The sequence below is a fragment of the Mytilus galloprovincialis genome, chromosome 3, assembly GCF_965363235.1.
Source record: "Mytilus galloprovincialis chromosome 3, xbMytGall1.hap1.1, whole genome shotgun sequence".
Taxonomy (NCBI): Eukaryota; Metazoa; Mollusca; class Bivalvia; order Mytilida; family Mytilidae; genus Mytilus; species Mytilus galloprovincialis.
This window is the reverse complement of record NC_134840.1, coordinates 50,230,253-50,252,830: the sequence shown is the minus strand read 5'-3', so window position 1 is coordinate 50,252,830 and position 22,578 is coordinate 50,230,253. Positions and strand designations below refer to the sequence as shown.

Genomic DNA, 22,578 nt, shown 5'->3' with positions numbered 1-22,578 from the left:
AGATGAAGGCTTATGTGACCATATATGTATTCACAAGCCACCCTTGGGGCATATTTGTCTGATAAGAACCTTAGAATTATTCACTTCATTGGTATGATAACAGCTGTTTATGTTTAATATTGTGCTTTATTAACATAATTCTGTGTAACATAACTGAACTAAATAGGGTAAGGATTACAAAAACCTGTTATGCTGAATCATACAAAATAATGTGCAAAATAACTTAAACAGTGCTATATAAAGAAAAGTTCAAAATGACTGAAACTGAGATTTGAATGAGTCCAAGTTGTCTGCAATGCCAGCACATCTATGTTAGTGGTACACCCTAAATCTGGCTGATCATTTTACTTCAATATTTGTTTGAATAGATATTGAAACTTTTCAACCGAAAAATCAATAAATTGAACATCTCTGAAATAAATCAACATTACATTCTCAAAATAGGTTAAAACATATTCTTTTTTTTCTGTCAAATTTAAGAACATAAAATTCACATGCAAAAAAACATAATAACAGTGAAATAAGATCATCCTGGAAAATCTAATCTCATATTAGAATTCACTAACTTCAATAGTTTTATAAGCATTGTGTCCTATATTAGGATTATAGCAATGTCATAAACATCACACTCAAACATTAATGAAGAGTTTGCAATGAAGAGTACCACATGAATATGATAATATCATTATTTTTTTTTAACTTTAATTGATATGATGTCGCGTTCATAGATTTTCCATTTTTTTGATACAAGTACCTACCTATATGACAAAATCTATCTGTCATAATTTAGTTTTTACAAAGAATAAAAGTTAAATAAGGAATCAAATCAGGAACAGGAAATATATCAAATTGAAATATGCATAATCATTTATCTAATTGAATAACATCAAGTTTGGAATAAAAAGTGAGCACAACATTCTAAACTAGTCTGTCTATATGTATCTAAAGTAAGCACAGCAATAGTGGTGTACTCTGACAAGCAATATAGCACAGTATTGTACGCAATTTACCTCTGTCAGCTAAAGGAACAGAAATCATTTTGTCTCATAAATATATTATTACTAAAAGCAAAACATGTCATTAAGGATTCATTTTTATTCAGTACAGAATTAAAACTTTTAAATATCACAGTTAACTTATACCATCTATCATACTTAAATTACTTCTAGCGTGAAAACAAGATGAGTCAGTACCACATGGGAATCTCGCATGCAGCATAATTTTTATTAAAATTAGGTTAATAAGAACCAATTATATCCTCTATCTGTAATGTTTCATTTTTATCACTAAAATATATGGGTATTTGGTAAAAAAGAATTTGATAATCGACAAATCTGAAAATGCATCCTACTGTACAGGACACTTGCATGAAGCCTAATACAAAATTACAGGAAGCTCTCGAGAAAATGGTGACAAAAATTTTATGGAACAGAGTTCAACAAACTGAGGGAACAGATAATGAATAAATAGGTAGATGGAAAGAAGGACAGATAAAAGGAACCAACAGAAACCAGTAAACACTACCTTTTGTGATCGTGGCTAATTGTACAAAAATTTATGTGGGTCTTTTTTTTATAAAAAGTTTCAATGGTTAACACTTTGTAAAGATAAATCATACAATGGTAAACATTAGAAATGTTTTTTACAAAATCTAATTTCCTTTGAATAAAAATAATATTCATATTAGATGCTTTTCAACAATTATCAAACAAAACAAAATGTAATTCACTAGTGTAACTGCCAAATGACAGCATGATAGACTATTTAGTATACAAATATATGACTATTTCCTTAGTAATGGTTATTTGCAATATTTATACCTACCATTAGCAGCCTCAATATTTGTCTCCCCTGTTTCAATACTCTTCACATGAGACAACAATGTAGATAAATTCTTGATAAATTCTACACACATAATTCTTGGCCTGAATACCTGTAAAATAAATATATTTATCATATACTTAGCATTGATATGATAGCTTTAGAATATGTGTAATGAGCGGAAGTACACAAGCCATAATTTTTCACCCGGGCTGATAACCCATATCAGGTGCATCTCGTGCACAAAACCCATTATAGTGTCTCTCGTGCAAGTAACTTCCGGTTTCCGGTATCGGTTGTTTACTTTTCCATTGTGACGTCAGATATTTTTTATGACGACGTCAAAATTTACGGGAATGTTTGTGGGAATAGTTTAGTACTTGCTAACAAATGCCATTGAAAATTATGAATCATTTTATAGTACAACAAACATGGAGTAATAATGATTATAAAACTCTTCCAAATTTTCAATGTTTCAAAATGCCTCTATAGGAAATGTTACCATACATATATATGGAGGTAGTGATGCTGTTGTTGGACAAGTATAGTATATTTGATTCATAATTTAACTTCTTTATAAAGTTTTTGACTGTTTTAGTTATTGCATTTGTTTATTTGCCTAACACAAAACTATTGTCGGAAGTATATGATAAAGCGATTAATACATGGTTTTTTCCATATCAGCCTGGGTATCATCCCTCAACCCATATCAGCACCTCGACTCCATCTCGGGCTGATATGGGGGTCTCTGGATGATACCCAGGCTGATATGGAAAAGGCCATGTATTAATCTCTATATAACAGTTGTTCTTGCTCATATCATAATAAACTTTGGTTTACAGTATATAAAAAGTTAAAAAAAGGTAATTGAATCATAGCAGCTAGAACTTTGGAATACATGAACTAAATAGTCCCTTTGGGTTCAGTACAACAATATTTGGCCATGAAAATTCTGACAAGAACTGTAAATACTAGAGTGCTAAATATACCAGACAGAAACTTTCTACCTCCCCCTGTGTGGGACTAAACTACACTCTGATAACTTACAGGACTTGTAACCAGATGAAGTACAATACTAATCAATGGTAGAGTTCCCTTTAGTTGTTTAGCTTGTACAGCATTGGGATGTTTTCTTCCATTCACTGCATCAAGTGATGTTAGTATTTCTTCTACAAAATATTTAAGTTTTGTTCAAATCAATTTAAATGAATACAAGTTGTTAACAAAACAATTTAAAAAGCGGAAAATGTGGTATGATTGCCAATGAGACAACTATCCATCAAAGTTCAAATGAAATTGATGTAAGAAATTATAGGCAATAATATGGCCTTCAACAATGGGAAAAACGCATACTCTAAAGTCCACTATCAAAGGCCCTGACATGAAAAAAATAAAACAATTCAATTGAGGAAACTAATGTTAGTCCTGTTAAACTTTAGAAGAGTCAGATTTCTATTACTAGATCATATTTTGGGGCCTTTTACAGCTGACAATCAGTATGGTCTATGCTCATTGTTGAAGGCTGTACAGTGACCTATAGCTGTTAATTTCTGTGTCATTTGGTCTCTTGTGCAGAATTGTCTCATTGGCAATCATACCAGATCTTTTTTATTTCATATAACTGCTAAACAATGTGAATCAATTGATCAAGCTTTTAGAATTCCTGTCATTAAGAAATGAATATATCCATACTGTAAAAAAAAACTTGCTGAAAAAATTCATTGAACAATAAATTCAACACACTGTAAAATGAATGCCTATGTACAAATTTTCTATATGTTTGAAGTTTCCTTCAAGATCAAATCCACCAAAGAAGAAAAAGAAAACAATTATACCATCTGCTAACACAAAATTTTCTAATAAATGTGTAAGTATATCTAATAAATAATTAATTAAAGTAAATACTTTTACATTAGTATCAAAGATTAGTAATAAATGAGTACTTACTAAATACAGCAGGTAGAATTTCTACTACATAATTGATCAGGAATTCTAGACACTGGCCCATATATTCTCCAGCTTCTGTACCACCTTCTGCTTTCTTATCTCTTGGTGTTTGACGTCTACTATCTCTCTCTATATACATCACTAATCTGATAAATACACAGGCATAATTGTAGATGTTTGTTCTACCAATCTCAATATTTTGAATTATAAGGTGATCCTCTGATAAATGTTTCCCATAACTAACTTATACAATTGTAAGTCTCTGAGGTTTGAGCTCAAACTTAAACTTAATTAAAGACATAAGTATTAACATATAGGATATACCTCAGTGTATAGGAAGATGATACAAGATATTGTTATAAAGTTGCCAATAGCATCTGAGATCTTAGTTTTTATTTAAGACTAAATATGTTCAGTGAAGCATAAAATATAGGTCTAGGTGACCAATGTTTGTAGCTATATACAATGCCTTACTCTCAATTGCATCGAAATTATATGAATGTGAGTTACTTTGAATTATATGCTGTCTTATGCATCTCATTTCATATTTACCTTAGCTGACAACACTGTAATAACATATCAAAATTATTCTTTACAACTTCATGGATCACAACAAATGCTTTGGCTCGGATAACTGTGGATGGACTGTCTAATAACCTCAATAATTTCTGTAGGAAATCCTGTAAAAAAATCAAATTTTAGGGTGTCTATTATCCTGATACTAAAGTTACATCTGAAGTAAATAATAGAAGATCCAAAAACAAATTTATGATAAAGCAATAATTTGAAATGATTAATTTTTATTCATTTCTATTTCTTGAATATTATCATAGCTTATTGAACAAAGTGCCAGAAATAGATACAAGTAAAAGGCATCAAAAGAAATTTGATACTTTTCACCAACTAGTTGATATAAACAAGTTAGGTATCTGTATACAAGATATGAAGCATCCAGGTTTTCTACCTTTTGAAACATAAAGTGTCATACAAATATTTTATGCTGTCACCAATTATTATCCCTATGTCCATCATTTTATGACTTTCATCAAGCAGAGACAAAAAAAAATCAAAATGTCCTCTGTTTATCAAATACATGACAAAAATCAAAGGCCTTCTGTGTCACTAAATTCATATTAATTGTGGCCAACATTTACTACAAATTCTACCATACCTTGTCTTGTACCAGTCTATTAATGAAAGAACCAGAGGCTATCAGGACACCAAACATTGTTACTATAGCCTGCTGTATTCGTGTGATACCAAATGATAATGTTGATAATATGGTTGTTACTCCTACTGTGTCTATTACACTCTGGAATACATTGGGATTCTGCTTTGTTATCCTACATAAAGCCTGAAATTTAAAAGTGTATACAGTCAATTTCTCCTCATGCATATTCATCTTAATTATACACTTATCTACCTCAGGTTTTTGATGTTTTATAAATGTAATTTTTAATCAAAATGAGCATACTTCTAAAACACAAATACAATGGAAAATATCAGCTTCATATATATTTAATATAATACAAGAGTAAAATTTCAAATGGAAACCTCATAATATAGAAAGCAGTTATATTTTGAGGTTTAAAAACGCAATATTATCACAATACATACTGATATTGCAGTAATCCGTAAGGAATCCACTGTGGAATGTTTGAATATAAACCATAATGCTTGTCCCATTTCATTTGTCACAAATTTCTGAAAATAGAGTTAAGTTTTTTATTATAAGTGCAATCCTACAATGGAAGCTACAGTTCATATGGAATCAATAAGTCTACACTTTTAAATAAAAAAGTTTAGTTCATCAAAAAATATAAAAATGGAATCATTCTTATTGTTCTATATTTATAATGTGTTCACACTGATTGATTATTGAAGATTGTATGTTGACTTATACAGTCGATTCCACTTAATTGCATACCGCTTAATAGCATAATTCGGTTAATTGCATACTTTTCTCCTGCACAAAACCATTTCCCATTCATCTAATGTTAAATTGTCCGGTTATATGCATAGCCTTACAAGTGGCATTTCGGTTAATTGCATAGAAAATAATCGCCAGCTAGATATGCTTAGTTAAAACTGACGAGATTTTTGACCGGAAATGGCAATTTGGTAAGTATATTTTTCTTGAATGCATCATTATTTTCGTTATTATTTCACATTTACTTCTGTGTTATTTGAATAAAGTTTTAAAACAGTTTCTTTCGTGTTTATATGATTATAAAAAAGTCCTCGATGTGTACACAGGTAAAGTTTCCACATTCTATTTAAAGCCTCGAGGTCATAAAAATGTCAATCAGCTGATTGTTGTAAAAACACAACCATTCTATGAACTCTATTTCCAAAGGTGTTAATTATTGATTGGGTTTCAAACATTGTTCATAGATTACATTTTTGGTGATTTTTTAAAAACATTAATGCCTGCTAATTATCGATCATTATCCCATGTGTTAAATCTCGGCTAGGGGTGATCTACATTTATGTTAAATATTACAGGACATTTATATATGGTTGAAGAATTTTATAAATCAATCTTTCATTTTTAATATTTTTTTAGAAGAACATTTACTTCCAATTATTATATTTTCTAACTTTCAACACTCAGATAACCCGTACAGGGCCCCATTACCTGTTAACTGCTTTCCATATATCATATGAAACTAACGAGGTTAAAGTAACAGTGTTACATCACTGTGCAATCGGTAAATACTGAATATCAAAGGCAGTTCATTACACATTTATTGTTGAAAATGATTATAAACTGTGTACCTTTGTTAAACAGTTTGTTATAATCAAAGCGTAACAATGTAATGTGTACATCCGGGTCATAGAAACAAATCTATTTTTAGAACAATTTTATTTTCGTATCACAGGTAAAGGAAAAGTCGGTACATAAATAAACTAACAAAATGTGTTTATAAACTTTATTGAAAGAATACACAATGAAATAAAATGTATGACACTAGAAAAATAACTTTTATTAGAATAAATAAGCATTCAATATGTTGAAAGTGGATTATGGACGTTCATCTCTCTTCAGGGATTCCCTTTACTGATCTGCACTACCGATGTTATTTGACTCCGTAATTTGGCATTTCGGGTATAAGCATACTCCGCTTTATTGCATAATTTCGTCTGACAAATAGGCTATGCAAATAACCGGAATGTACTGTATTGGTAACAATCAAAAACTATTCCAAATTAATGTCATGTCTAATATAATAACAAATTTGGTTCATTCATCCCATTATACATACCAAGATAAGTTGCAGTACTGATTTTTGAGAAGTTCCAAGGATGTGCAAAAACAAAACCATTAGATAACTGATTGTTGAAGGATTAAAAGTAGTTCCGTAGAAAGGCTTGTATAGTTTGCACTGGTTGATAGTCCACACCCCCTTCTCCCCACGAAATTTTAGGTAAAAAAACTTTTTGTAACTGTTAGAAAAGGTCTAATGAAACTCCGGTAATTTCAAATCCTGTGCTCTCGTTTGCAGTATTTTCTTGGAAAAACCTGTTTTCCATCATCAAACAGAAGCTGAAACTGCTTGTAAATAATTCTAGAACGCTTCATGATTGTTGAAATAAGTTTAATTTACTTAAAAAACAATTTAGAAACTTGTGTATGTTTAAACAGGAAGTTTAAAAAGCACATGTAAAAGAAGAAATTAACCGGTGAGAGTCGAAACCCGTACATAACAGATATCACTATAACAGGACTTTGAAGGTAAAACAGTTCCATCCTTTTGTAAAACAGTCTTTAATATAACTAATCACATTAATGTCTGAAGGATCTTTAAGCTAATACAAACCATATTAGTCAGTATGAAACACCAAAACGGAACGAACAATAACCGATAACGTTTTGTAGTTTACAAATTCTAAGCTTGTTTACGGTTGTCTTTTTAACTATGTTTGTACTGTATCAATCAAGCAGATACCAGTTTATTTCTACCAATGCATTGAAAAGAAACCAGAAATTTGTAATGAAAGGTTTAGTTTTCATATTTATCCGTATTAATTTGATATTGAATAGAAACAACTTATTAATATGAATGAGTTAAAATTATTAGTTTGATAAATGATAAGAGTGCCCTCTACAATATCAATAACAAAGATGTCAGAATGTTAACAACCCACCTCGCCCGCGAAATTGAAATGTTTCTCTTATTTCTTACTTATTGTACTCTATAGTCTGGAAGGTCCAATTTTGCAGAATAAAACCGCGCTCTATACAAGCCTTTCTACAGTAGTAAAAGCTCAAATAACCATCAACAAGTGACTAAAAAATGGTAAAAGGGTATTTCCTATAACATTATTGATATTATATTCTTTTAACAAACCTGTGCATGATATCCAGTTGTTACAACAACATTTTCAACAATTTTAGCAGCAATATGGTGTACTGTAACATCCTCCTGTAAACACAAAATCAAAGGTTCATTCATTCAGGTTGATTTATAAAGTACCTATGTTTGAAAAAAAGGTCCTAAAATACTTTACCAGTTCTCTAGGTCTTATTTTCATAATCTGAAATTATTGTGTTTATTCAAAAGCTTTTTAAGTTATTAGTTTGTTGAGGTGAATTCAAATTGCAATTAGGAAAAAATTTAAGCAATTGATATTTTAAATCATGTTCATGAACCTTGTATGTTAACTTAATGTATAACTACCAATGGAAAAGATCTTTTATTTTAAACATGACATTCACTGATTTTCAGTTGCGTTGGTTCTGTGGTCCAATATTACAGTTGATGACTGTGTTGCCATTGTAAATAAAGTATTGATACCTACCCCTTCTCTGCATGACCTGGTTACTACTGTGTATGTCATACTAAATAAAGTATTGATACCTACCCCTTCTCTGCATGACCTGGTTACTACTGTGTATGTCATACTAGGTACATTCCAGTTCTCAACAGGGGAATGTCTAGTTTGTTCCTGTTAAAATAAATTTAAAATATCAAATATGCTTTGTCATCTATGTATTCCTAATACAGAAGAAATATGTCTGATTTAAAATCTTATAACATCTTTGATGATATGATCTATGATTTACAATTGACTACATTTTTTTCTATTTAACATCACTAACTCATGAACAATTTTTATTGGGATATTTACTGTAAAACATATTTGTGTGCATTTCTGTGATATGTTTCCTTACTTTATTAAGAGCTTAAGAAATTCACTCAAATAAATCAGATCATTATTGTCCAACTTTTGTTATAAATGTTACTAAAGAGGACACTGTCAGGCCCATTGTCTGTGTTGTTTTTAGTATGTGAAATCTTAATACTGTGGATTCATTAATATTCGTTGGATACCAATTTTGGTGGATTTCGTGAGTACAAGGGAACCTGGAATTTCAATGTTCAAGGAATTACAAATTTTCTAAAGGAATGAATGCAGACTTTGCCAAAACCATGAAATTAAATATCCACGAGTATGCAAGTTTTCCTCAAACGACGAAAATTGGTATCCACAAAGATAAATTAATCCACTGTAGAATATTTTGAAATACCTTTTAATGAGCCCTTATTCAATCAGAATAATGTCTATAATTATTCATTTTCAGAACAGAAATTGTACCATCACACACTTCTTTCAGTCCTTATGTTATAATATTTACCTGTGTTGCTACTAAATAAAGTATTTCACCAAGTGCAGGTAATAGTGTCTGTTTCAACTTGGCATTTTTTGCATTTTCTCGTATACATTCTGTGAGGATTGTCAAAGGCTGAAAAAGATTTTTTTAGATACAAATATAGCTTTGTCAAATTCACATTCACCAATTGGACTCAAATTATCATAGTATATTTATTATTTAAAAAACATCTATCATAATTACCAAAAAATCCTTTAAAAAAATTGAGACAATTTACAATGCATGTACTCTTTATAATATATATATATAAACATTTTGTGTATATTTTAAACTAGATGCTGTCTAATTCATCATCGAAATCTAAGGTGCAAAAGATTCAAAGTCAAAGGACCATAATTGAGTGGAAAGTGCCATATTATCTATATAAAAATGAGACATAATGTAGCTAATACAACTACAAACAAAATATCATTGTACTACAATATTAACATCAAAGTTTTCCCCATAATTGACCTAATCATAAATCATGTCAAAGTTTTAAAGTCAACTAAAAATTATAAAAGAAGAAAAGGCCAAACAATCTTCATTGAAAGACATCTGACAATGCTGATACAACTGCATATAAAAAATCATTAATTTAGCAGACATGGTTCATCTTAAAATGACCTATTCACAAACAATTATAACTCTTAGAGTGCTATAAACCCCATCATCACAGCCAGCAGAAACAACACGCATAAGTCTAGCATCAGAGACTAAGGCATGCCGAGAAAAAAATTGTATACAAGAGAATGTATGTACTCACTTCAGACAAGTTAACACTTTCGTCTAAATCAGCAGTGTTGTAGGATAGTAAACCAATTACTCTAGCTGCTTTTCCCTTCCTGTAATAAACAATGCATTTTAATGATAAATGCCCTCCTAAACTTGAATTTTCTACATGACAACCAACTGTTTCCAAAAATAACAGTAAACTTAATGCAAAAATAAGAATTCTGAAGAAATGACAAGGCATAACTTTATACATGTATGATGTATATGCTACATGTACAAATGTACAATGTAAGTGTATGCATAAGTACATATTTGATTAAGAAAGAATGTTCTAATTTTTTAGAGGCTTCTGCTGAGGTATAAGATAAAAATTGTGTGTTTTTTTCAATTTGACTATCCCTATTCATTGCTTTTTTACAGAAAATATTATCACAGTATATTTTTATCAAAAGAAAATCATGAAAATTTAAATATCACATTTAACCCAGAAATGTTAATATTTACCACTGCCAATACATAGTATGTTCTAATATGATGTATCTTTGTCATAGAAACAAGTATATATACATTAGTGTGTTCTGGGATGAACTTTTTTACTTACACATCTAAATGTGTTGTATCCTTTACAACTTTGCAGAGGCTAGTAAGAATCCCTTGTTTGACAAGAGCTGTGGCCACCATAGAATTTGTAGATATACCAGTCAGATAGTGCAACAGATGTATTCTTTTCTGTGAAGGAGGACCTTTCTCACCAATACTTAAACATTCTACTATACTCTTAACATGTTTTGTCCATTCTTTTTCTGACATGGAATTTAGTTTTTCAACTGAAAATTGAAACAAAAAATACTGTATAAAATTCCATAGTGTGAAATTTAATTGATGTAAAAATTACAAAATAGTAAACTTTTTTCACTATTTAGTAAAAAAAAAAACCTTCAGCACAACTTGAATTCATATGATTATAGTACATAGTAATATAAAACTTTATTGCTAAAATTATACAAATATTACCTGAGTATGGAGGTACAGGTAATATCTTTGAATCATATTTTGCTGTAGTTGGTTTCTGTATCTACAAATATAGATTTGAAAGTCACAGAACATCCAAATATCCATTAAATGTAAACATAAACTCAATAATGTAATTCATTCATATAGGTCTTCTTTATGTATAGAATTACACTTTAATTAAACAAAAGAGAGAGATAGAGACAACTTCAATTTCAAAATTATGTTCTTTTATAATATTTCCCTTGTAATTTTATATACTCCACATTTTTTCCTTTGATTTCAATCTAATCCTACCTTTGAATTGTCAACTATCTGTGAGACTTGGAAGTCACTTGGGTGATATATAAGATCTAGAATTTCATTTCTAGAATCTGTAGCCTCACTCTGATCTGGTGTGGCCCCTATAGGTTCTCTGGTAGATAATGGTGACTGGGTTGGTTTATGGGGAGTTCCTACTCTCTCATCTGGAGCTACTGATGTATGTGGTCTTGCACTGCAGAAATTAATCAGGAATAAATATGTTAGTTTATGAGGATTTTTGCAACTTCAATTACCTATTTGACCAGCTCCCTTATAATACCTACATGCAAAGGATGACCAACAAAAAGAGTTTAATTTGACTAAAGCGATATTAGAATATAATAATCTTATCTTACCAGTATGTCCTATTTATTAAATTATTCAAAAGATTAGATAATTTCACCTACTGATAATTTTATTGACTATCACTTGACAACAAAGTAAGCATACATTGTTTGCTATATGATTGCCTAAAACTGTAAAAGTTCAATTTTTAAACATAATACAATAATATCTATCTTTTAGTATAAAGTAAAATCACACAAATACTGAACTCAGAGGAAAATCAATTCCGAAAGTCCATAATCACATGGCAAAATCAAATAACAAAACGCATCAAAAAAGAATGGACAAGAACTGTCATATAAACGATTAAGTATACGATTGCTTAAGTCTCTTTGCACTATAAGAAAGAAAAAGAAGCGCAAACACATGAAATATATTTAATAATCTTTACAAAAAAAAGACTTGTAAAAAGCGCTAATCTTAACACAAAACATTAAGTATTTTTGATAAACCAAAAATAAGTGAACTGACCTGAGTGTAAATAAATTTTCTCCACCTTCTGATCCTGGGGCTGTCTTAGGCCTCATGTAATCTCCCATTGTTGAACCTGAATAAGTAGAATCCTTTATATTTAGGCTTTTGTTTTGGTTCTTCAGATAACTCAACATATTTAGAAGTACAAATGGTATGTAATGATGCATTTTTCTTATAATTCATCAAAGTTCTATGTAGTTTGATTTTCATCAAAATTTTAATACCTTTAGGGCAACTCACCACAAAAGTGGTAGCCATATGTTTAGATCAGTTCCTGTGACTTTAGTGTATCCTAGCAGTACTTTGACAGGTTCAGACTCTAATAGAAACTACCATCAGACCTCATAAATGTTACTTATATCATAAAAACTTTATGAACTTATCATAAAACTAATTTTAGCCACTGTTTGGATTATTAAAGACCTCAACACAGACACTTTTGTCCTAGAGTCTGACACCTCAAATAACATGTCTCAACGACAGATTTATGATTTTTGTTCTTAGATTTTGTTCCATTTATAATCATCATAAGACATAACAAGATTGATATTTAATCTAGGAAGACTCATGAAAGCCTTAAGGCTTATATCCTATGGGAAACTTATCACCAAGCACATGTTTTATTTGCAAAGATAAAACATTTTGATCATGATAGTATGTCCTAACTTAATATAAATGACAGGTCTACTTGGTAGAATCAGCCTGGTAGTGAGTTGACATCTATCTTACAGATGATTTCAGACACCAATGCTACTATAGGGTTTCAAGTTACCAGAATAGAGAAATGTCAGACTGTCTTACTACATACCTGGTCTTGTTACATCCAACAAATCCAAATTAGATACAGGTCTTTCTGTGCTCTTCCCAGTATCAAGAGTTTTCACTTTACCAAGAACTGACCCTGTGCCATCTATAAACACACTACTCCTGGTTGTAGCTATTGTACTGCCTTGGACCTCCTGTGATAAAACTAAATCTTTGGCTAGATGGCTGCATTTGTCCTGCCAAAATGGATGTGTTACTAAACCAGGCCACCCCAATCTACAATTAAAATACTCTTAATTCACACAAAGTACAAGTATAAATTTGTATTTGTAGTAACTTGTTCAAATTGTTTTTCAATATTTCAAGTATGCTGACAGTTTTCAATAGCTAGATTCAAACTGGGGGTACTCTGAGCAAGGCTCATAAAATGTATCCCCATTCCTTCAAAAAATATTGATACAATTTCAAATGATAAGGATAAATATATGACATAAATTAACTTATTTGTTTCAAGCTGTAATAACTAACAGTTCTCAGAATCAGATTTAATATTAAAATGTAAATATCAAATGTTGAAATAATAAATCAATTTTATTATGTAATACATGTACCACCTTTTATCAGGGTCTTTTTGCATTAAACTCTCCAATAAATTCAGGAAATCTGGTGATGGTTTAGCTGAAAATCTGGTACCTATTTACAACATGATCAAATATTGAACATTACTGTTTGTTAAATATGGCAGATAAAGTGTACAAGATTAAAACAAAACACTGGATATATAAATATTTGTTAAACATTAAATGTTCAAACATAACAGCAGTCTTCCATTAATATCATGATACTAAATGTATTTTTTGGGCATATGTATGTACCAAACATTTCTAATATTATTTTATTTATGTTTAAACATTTTATCCTTTTGCTAAAACAAAAATTTAGATTTCTTTTGGCATAGAGATCAGTGTTTATATTCATGACATGACATTACAATTAACAATATAATTATCATCCAGCAGTTCTGGTCCACTATAGGAAATGTAAACTCGTAGATGTTCTAAAGGTTAATAGGAGAAATAAAAGTATCAAATAACAAAAACTGTTGATAAAGTGATATGTCTCACATTTATGTAACTTTTATATTATAGCGCAATTTTTGAAATTTAAATGAAATGACTTGAACATGCCAACTATACAAAACATTCAAAGTCAATGAACTATGATGAAATAACCATAGTGGAAATGATGCTTGTATTTCTATATCATAAAAACTTAAAGAGATAAATAGTAATGTTTGAACAGTAAAAAATGAATGTGTACCTTTAACTTTAGGTACTGGCATGTCTTTATTTATGATTTTGTCTTTTAATTGTTGGAATGATTCTGCTAGAAACGGAGGATGACCTAAAAAAGAAATTCTTTTTTTATTTATTAGTATCAATAATTCTTATCATTTTAATAAAATCTAAAAATTACCAGCCAATTATACACTGAGCTGACAGGAAACAGTCTTAATACAGTACATTTAAGTTGTACTGCCTGCGGTATACAATATCTTGTATATAACATTTAGATGTCCCATTTTTGAAGAATGTATGGTAACCTATGGACGTTATTTTGGGCATCTTTACACATATGCTTTTAAAATACACATAATAAAAGTGTTTCATCTCAAGTTTATGCTAGCTTATTGTTTGCCCTAGCAAGGTTGGTAGTATGTATTGTCAACATTGACCACTAATTTGATCAGGTCAATATATTATTGTTAGTAGTGGAGGTGTTGATGAAATACATGTATCTAGTCTTAGATGCATGATTGTTTTTATTAGTTGTTAGTGTCTTTGAACTAGCTGTCAGTAACTGAGAGTACTTTCAGATCTGTACTTAGTGTTTTTTTGTTGTTGGGATGTACAAGTACCAGGCCATGTTCACTTGTATTTGTAGTATTTGTATTCTTATCCATCTGATGAGTTAAGCCTTTTTCAACTGATTAGTATAGTTCATTCTTATGTTTTACTTTTACACAACTATCCCAGGTAAAGGGGAGGGTTGGGATCCCGCTAAAATGTATTACACCGCCACATTTTGTATGTATGTACCTGTCCCAAGTCTGGAGTCTGTAATTCAGTGGTTGTCATTTGTTTATGTGTTACATATTTGTTTTTTGTAAAATTTTTGTACATAAATTAGGCCGTCAGTTTCTCTTTTGAATTGATTTACATTGTCATTTCGGGCCTTTTATAGCCTACTATGGGGTATGGGCTTTTCTCATTGTTGAAGGCCTTTCGGTGACATGTAGTTGATAATTTCTGTGTCATTTGGTCTTGAGAGTTGTCTCATTTGCAATCAAACCGCATCTTCTTTTTTTATATATATCTGTAAAAACAACACAATACAAACCTGTAAAACATTCATAGAAAACCACACCAAGAGACCATAGATCACTTGCAATAGTACAATCTGCACCCTGTAATACTTCTGGTGCCATGTATGTAGCAGATCCTGTTAAAAAAAAGTCAGATGTTCAACGATTTATCATTTTCTTATATCTAAAACATTAAATTCCTGTCAAGATATTTTGTAAAAAGAAATATTGAATTTTTTAATACATTTGTAGTTTTATGAATCAATTGATATATAGATGAACCAAAAGAAAGCTTTGTTTATACATTTGTAAATGAAACAAAAAAACAAATCAAAGGAAAGAAAGAAAGAGTAGACTGTTTACCATGTTTTATATTCTCTAGAAGTTGTTTACCTTGTGTCTTGAATTTTCTGGAATGTGTTTACCTTGTATTTTGTGTTCTCTTGAAGCTGTTTACCTTGTGTTTTGTATTTTTCTGGAATGTGTTTACCGGTACCTTGTATTTTTCTGGAATGTGTTTACCGGTACCTTGTTTTTTATGTTCTCTGCTAGCTGAATACCTTGTGTTATGTTTTTCATGAATCTGTTTGCCATGTGTTTTTCTTTTTAAACTATTTTTTGTTGTTCTCACAAAGCTGCTTACCTTGTGTTTTGCATTCTCTGGAAGCTATTCATCTTGTGTTTTCTTTTTTCTTGAAGCTGATTGTCTTGTTTTTTTTTTACCTGGAGCTCTTTACCTTTTGTTTTGTATTTCAACGAAGTTGTTTACTTTGTGTTTTGTCTTTTCAAGAAGTTGTTAAACTTGTGTTTTGTTTTTTCTGAAGCTATTTACCTTGTGTATTGTTTTTTCTGAAGCTGTTAACCTTGTGTATTGTTTTTTCTGAAGCTGTTTACCTTGAGTTTCGTATTTTTTTAAAGCTGTTTACCTAGTGTTATGTATTTTTCTGAAGCTGTTTACCTTGTGTTTTGTATTTTTTTAAAGCTGTTTACCTTGTGTTTTGTATTTTCCTGAAGCTGTTAACCTTGTGTTTTGTATTTTCCTGAAGCTGTTTACCTTGTGTTTTGTATTTTTCTGAAGCTGTTTACCTTGTGTTTTGTATTTTTCTGAAGCTGTTTACCTTGTGTTTTGTATTTTTCTGACGTTGTTTACCTTGTGTTTTGTATTTTTCTGACGTTGTTTACCTTGTGTTTTGTATTTTTCTGATGTTGTTTACCTTGTGTTTTGTATTTTCCTGAAGCTGTTAACCTTGTGTTTTGTATTTTTCTGACGTTGTTTACCTTGTGTTTTGTATTTTTCTGACGTTGTTTACCTTGTGTTTTGTATTTTCCTGAAGTTGTTTACCTTGAGTTTCGTATTTTTTTAAAGCTGTTTACCTAGTGTTATGTATTTTTTTGAAGCTGTTTACCTTGTGTTTTGTATTTTTTTAAAGCTGTTTACCTTGTGTTTTGTATTTTCCTGAAGCTGTTAACCTTGTGTTTTGTATTTTTCTGAAGCTGTTTACCTTGTGTTTTGTATTTTTCTGACGTTGTTTACCTTGTGTTTTGTATTTTCCTGAAGTTGTTTACCTTGTGTTTTGTATTTTCCTGAAGTTGTTTACCTTGTGTTTTGTATTTTCCTGAAGCTGTTTACCTTGTTTTGTATTTTTCTGATGTTGTTTACCTTGTGTTTTGTATTTTCCTGAAGCTGTTTACCTTGTGTTTTGTATTTTCCTTAAGTTGTTAACCTTGTGTTTTGTATTTTTCTGAAGCTGTTTACCTTGTGTTTTGTATTTTTCTGAAGCTGTTTACCTTGTGTTTTGTATTTTTCTGACGTTGTTTACCTTGTGTTTTGTATTTTCCTGAAGTTGTTTACCTTGTGTTTTGTATTTTCCTGAAGTTGTTTACCTTGTGTTTTGTATTTTTTTTAAGTTGTTTACCTTGTGTTTTGTATTTTTCAGAAGCTGTTTACCTTGTGTTTTGTATTTTTTTAAGCTGTTTACCTTGTGTTTTGTATTTTCCTGAAGTTGTTTACCTTGTGTTTTGTATTTTCCTGAAGTTGTTTACCTTGTGTTTTGTATTTTCTTGGAGTTGTCCCATCTTCTTCTCCACCTCCTGCTTCTGAAAATTTCTCAAATAATTCCTCTAAATTTTCACCTTCAACTTTTGACAAGCCAAAATCTGCATACTTTAAAATACCTGAACCATCCAACAATATCTATAAAGAAAATATTGCTATCATTTCTATTATCAAGAACATGTTTATAGAAAGTATTGTTTTAACTGCATTTATGATTGTGATTGCTGAGAAGTGGACAGAAATGAAATATGTGTTAATGCTATTTTAGGAAATGGTGCTTACAAATGATGCTTCAAAATTTTTAAATGTAGCTTTTAATTTGTATGAAACATAATTATTTTTTGCAATAATAAAAACATTGCAAAAATTCCTGAATTACAGTATACTTACTACAAATAAGCAAACTTCTTAATCATGTTTGTCTTTCTTCAAAACAAATGCTCTCTTTTTTTTAATTCACATAATATTTGTTGTGTGTAATTATAATAATTATAATAATTACATACATGTATCATTTTATATTCAATATAATCATTTACCTGAAAAGTACAATAAAACTCACCTTGGAAGGTCGGAGATCACAGAAAAGTATTCCCAGTGAATGTATGTAATGTATCCCTGTCACTAAGTCTATACCAAATGTTCTGACGGAACTTTCTGGCAGATATTTGTCTTGTTGTGTTAACATCTCCAGACTGCCACCAGTACAAAGTTCTACTACCAACCATAGGTGATTACTAGTCTCATACCATTCATAAAACTTTACAACATTAGTATGGCTTATATCATGAGTCATACGAACCTGTAAAAAGGAAAAAAGAATATACTGTGGATTCATTTATTTTCGTGGATCGTGGATTCCTATTAACTTGTATATTTGTAGATATTTGATTTTCGTGGTTTGCCAATCTCTGTATACAAAGCCTATTGAAAATATGATATTTGTTGAACATTTGAATTAATGGTTCACAACTTCACCTGTTTAGTGTACCCACGAAACCCATGAAAATTGGTATCCAACGAATAATAATGAATCCACAGTATTTATATTTGTTAATTTTCGTATATTTTATTTGTAATCCAGGTTAAAAAAAATGAAATAATCACAACATAGCTACAAGTTGCATAAATGTGATAACAGATTGCCATGGACTTCCAATTTTAAACTATTCTACATCTTTGTTGCAGTAGACCAGGTGTAATGAGGGCATATTATTTTCATTGCAATATTACATATTTGAAGGAGGATCAAGATAATTTCAATCAACGAGAAGAGACCTGGCTGGAGGTTGTTGTAAAGACAGTGTTTTTGTGACTTCCTGTTTCCCTCTTGTGTATACAAGTAAATAGAACCACATCTGAGAAGAGATCTAGACTATAGCTATATATTCGAAAACTTATTTCATGATGAACAATCCAAAAAAAGTAAAAAGCTTCAAATAAAAACTTGTTTTAGCAGTACTTGAAGACTTGGATCTAGGGGAAACAATCTGTTGATACCAGTCAAAGACAAATGGTGTCTACAAAACAGCAAAACAGCAAAAAAGGAGACACTTCCATACAAAACCAAAATATTTAAAACAATTTTGATCCACAACATACCTACTAAATTCTAATCATTGGTTTAACTTACAGTATTGGTAACTTCTGCACGTTTACATTTCTCAATACAATGAATTGCAACAAAATGTATGGTTCCTTTTCTTCTTCCCTTATAAATGATGGAACTTTCTCCACGTCCAAGCTCTTCATAAAGTACAAAATTTTCCATTCCTCCTTTACTTCATAAAATCAACTTTTCCCTAAAATCATATTTTATATCTTAGTAAATTCTCACAGAGGGACACTACCATATTTTACAATCACAAATATTCTAATAAATTTCAGAAAAGCAAAGCTTTCATTAAAAAGTTCTTAAAATTCAAAATAAATATATATAGACATGTATATCACAGTATGCACAACGTGGTTGAAATTGGTCTACATTGTACTCTAGTGGTTTCAAGTCCCAATAAGTTTATTACAACTATAGACCATGCCACTTTGTGCCACGTGATAACAATATATTTTTTTTAGCTCATCATCAAAGTATTTATACATTGATTCCTGTCTTACAATCTGTCAATACCTATATTTTGACATTGCACAATGTCATGTTTTTCCTTGACAGTTAAAAATGTCTTTACACTAAATCTTTTGGATGAAGGATGCGTACTAAATGACATTTTAGTCTAAGATACATGATTTTTTTTATATGTTGTTCTTGGCTTTAAACTAGTTTTTTTGTAACTGTGAGGTTTTTCTTTTAAATGTTTAGCATTGATCTGATGAGTTTAGCCCTTTCAACTGATTATTTATAGTTTCTTATCCTTATATTGTACTGTTAAATTATTGTCCCAGGTTATAGAGAGGGTTTGGCAACAGCAGGCATTCTGAACCCTGCCCCATTCTGCTTGTGCCTGTTCCAAGTCAGGAGCCTTTAATTATGTGGTTTTTGTTTGTTACTGTATTCATATTTGTTATTTACATTTATTGTTTTGTGCTTTAGATTTCTCGTTTGGCTATCATACAACATCTTCTGATTTTTACAACATGTACCAGTTTTTTTAATTTGTACCCTTTCTATAACCTTGTTTGAAAATACTACTTAGACAGGAGCCTTTTCTCTGAATTGTCCCTTTTTAATTTATGTGCATGTTATCCTATAGTGATGTAACTTTCTGAATTGTCCCTTTTTAATTTATGTGCATGTTATCCTATAGTGATGTAACTTGTTAAACCCAAAAAAAATATTAAAAAATAATACAAAGTCCTTGACTGTCTTTTGGTATGTGTTAGATAAAAGATAATAGCATATATATAGTTCAATAAATTTATCCAATATTTTCAAAAAAGAAATAGTTCAAGTACCAGTTCAATTCAATAGACCACTTTTGAGTTTGTCAGTCACCGTAGAAAACTCATCAATTATGCGTGCCTTTTATATGACATCATTTACTAGATAGAGGGGATCGCCCGTATCCCTGCACTATAAACGTCTATCAAGCATCTAAGTGATGGTCATTGTGCAGGATAAACTAGAAATAATATAATTTGTTCTGTAGGTACTTAATAACAATTTCCTAATAACAGCAGTGCTGAAAGACAATTATGAGAATTCAATTTGCAGAATAATTTGTGCAATATAGCTTTACAGTTTTCCAACCACTAGCTCAACATTAGAACAGAAGTGACAACACCCGGGCCCTAAACACACAACTGATGTTCACTAAAAGTTTTTGACGAAAATGCATCGAACTCGAAAGTTGTCTATTCAAAGTTTTATTTATAGTCGGCATGTCACATAACAAATAAACATAAGCTCTTTGAGTTTTTATAACCGACAAATTCATACATTTACACAATTATCATACACAATACTAATATTGGGTCTCACTTATTATTGACAAGAAGACACATATTAGCGACAAGAAGTAAAATTTAATGAAAAGAAAACAAATATAGGGTAAAAAATATAAATATTGATTATTATAAATCAGAAATAAATTTAGAAACATACATAGTCTTGTTTTAATCAAAGATATGGATTTGTATATATATGAGAAACTCTGAAATGAAAAACAAGAGTTATAATAATCTTTTTTTTATTAACAAGGAAATGTTTAGATAATATACCTTCAATTGACAACATATTAATGTATATATGAATGAATCAATATTTATGTAAAGTCGGCATGGTTGATATTTCAAAGATTAAAACCAATTAATATAATCTTGATTGTTTTTAAGACTCAAAACGGCAATACATATAAATTTATGACACAAATTTTTCTGTCTTAACAGATAAAAGGTTCAAATATTAACATTATTGCACAAAAACATAAGGTATACACGAAAGTTTGGATAAAAAAGAGGGATTATTTCTAAATTTCTATAAATTTTTAAATGCCATTTTTTAACATTTTTATGGATCCTTAATATAACTAGATGATTTAATAGTAAATTAACTTTCAATTCGCTATTTTTTTCTTCTTGTCACTAATATTTTTCTTCTTCTCGCTAATAAGTGAGACTGCTAATATTAAAACATAAAAGACATAGAACATACATTTCGTGCACATTTAGGCTGAACTTATTTAAATACTATATATCATATACATGCATGAGCACTAAGCTAAAAGCAACATAAAAATTGTTGACCAGGTAAGTCAGCAATGATATATGAAACTGATTTTCTCTTAGGAGAGTAATAAGCATTGGCACTCAGATTATGGGGGTGTTTGACTAATGCCAAGGCTGTATCAACTTATCAAGCAATGTAGACTATAGACATTTTTTTTTGCCCCAAACGATTTAAAATAAATGGTAATGACTGAATAAAAAACATGGAAATAAAATACAAACAGCTGAACAATTGCCTTGGAATATAAAATATGTGTATAATAAAAATCTATTGCAACACTTCCAAAAGACTACTTCCCACACTTCAACAATTTGTTACGAAAGAGGAAGATGGTTTTAGTGCTGTGTAAGATTTATTATTTATCGCTCAATCAATGGGGTTATACTTTTTTCTGTGATTTTGGACATTTTGAATACAAAAGTCTCTCTGATACATTCCCTAAACAGGGCAGTGTATATTCAATTAGTTTACTAATTAGGGAACAGTTTAAGAAGAATGTCATAAATAGTTGCCTACTACATACAGGCTCTCAACTTGTTAAACTTCGTTCGTAATGGTATTCAAAAATATTTCTATTTGTTTACAATATGTGGTCCGAATTTAGGATGAATCGAGACATTTGATTGGACTCTTTCTAAAATATGTCCAATGAACGCATTCATAACATATAAAAATTATAAAACCTAAAGTCTTTCCCGGATTGATTCCGGAAATTTTACAGGTTCAAAATCCTATCTATTTAACAAAATTTTGCACTTTTCACAGCTCTCTAGATATTTTACCTAAATTTTAACTACATAGAAACTATGTATATCCTGAATTATACACGTATCACCTTTATGCATGCCAATTTTCAACCACTGTTTAAAGTCTTAAAAGAAAAAAATGCCCATCACAACGGATAAGTACTATTGAGA

At 30.3% G+C, this 22,578-nt stretch overlaps 1 protein-coding gene across 3 annotated transcripts in view; it reads right to left on the bottom strand.

Moving 5' to 3' along the window:
• LOC143068231 (serine/threonine-protein kinase ULK4-like) overlaps nt 1-22,269 on the bottom strand; it is a 34,355-nt gene extending 12,086 nt beyond the window's left edge. Inside the window, exons 1-24 of one of the 3 annotated variants that reach the window (XM_076242128.1) lie at nt 22,185-22,258; nt 20,389-20,555; nt 19,112-19,280; nt 18,041-18,280; nt 17,466-17,616; nt 15,458-15,559; nt 14,378-14,461; nt 13,672-13,750; nt 13,101-13,333; nt 12,290-12,365; nt 11,468-11,666; nt 11,174-11,234; nt 10,761-10,986; nt 10,191-10,269; nt 9,410-9,517; nt 8,635-8,718; nt 8,121-8,195; nt 5,386-5,472; nt 4,940-5,122; nt 4,321-4,448; nt 3,769-3,914; nt 2,869-2,990; nt 1,825-1,933; nt 759-776 (exon numbers count right to left, since the gene is read on the bottom strand). In XM_076242128.1, coding sequence (XP_076098243.1) covers nt 759-776; nt 1,825-1,933; nt 2,869-2,990; nt 3,769-3,914; nt 4,321-4,448; nt 4,940-5,122; nt 5,386-5,472; nt 8,121-8,195; nt 8,635-8,718; nt 9,410-9,517; nt 10,191-10,269; nt 10,761-10,986; nt 11,174-11,234; nt 11,468-11,666; nt 12,290-12,365; nt 13,101-13,333; nt 13,672-13,750; nt 14,378-14,461; nt 15,458-15,559; nt 17,466-17,616; nt 18,041-18,280; nt 19,112-19,249 — 2,728 coding nt within the window. In that variant the 5' untranslated portion in view covers nt 19,250-19,280; nt 20,389-20,555; nt 22,185-22,258. Of the gene's footprint in view, nt 1-758; nt 777-1,824; nt 1,934-2,868; nt 2,991-3,768; nt 3,915-4,320; nt 4,449-4,939; nt 5,123-5,385; nt 5,473-8,120; nt 8,196-8,634; nt 8,719-9,409; nt 9,518-10,190; nt 10,270-10,760; nt 10,987-11,173; nt 11,235-11,467; nt 11,667-12,289; nt 12,366-13,100; nt 13,334-13,671; nt 13,751-14,377; nt 14,462-15,457; nt 15,560-17,465; nt 17,617-18,040; nt 18,281-19,111; nt 19,281-20,388; nt 20,556-22,184 lie in introns of all 3 variants that reach the window. The other 2 variants (XM_076242129.1, XM_076242130.1) reach the window with 2 other exon arrangements.
• Nucleotides 22,270-22,578: the final 309 nt, after the last annotated feature.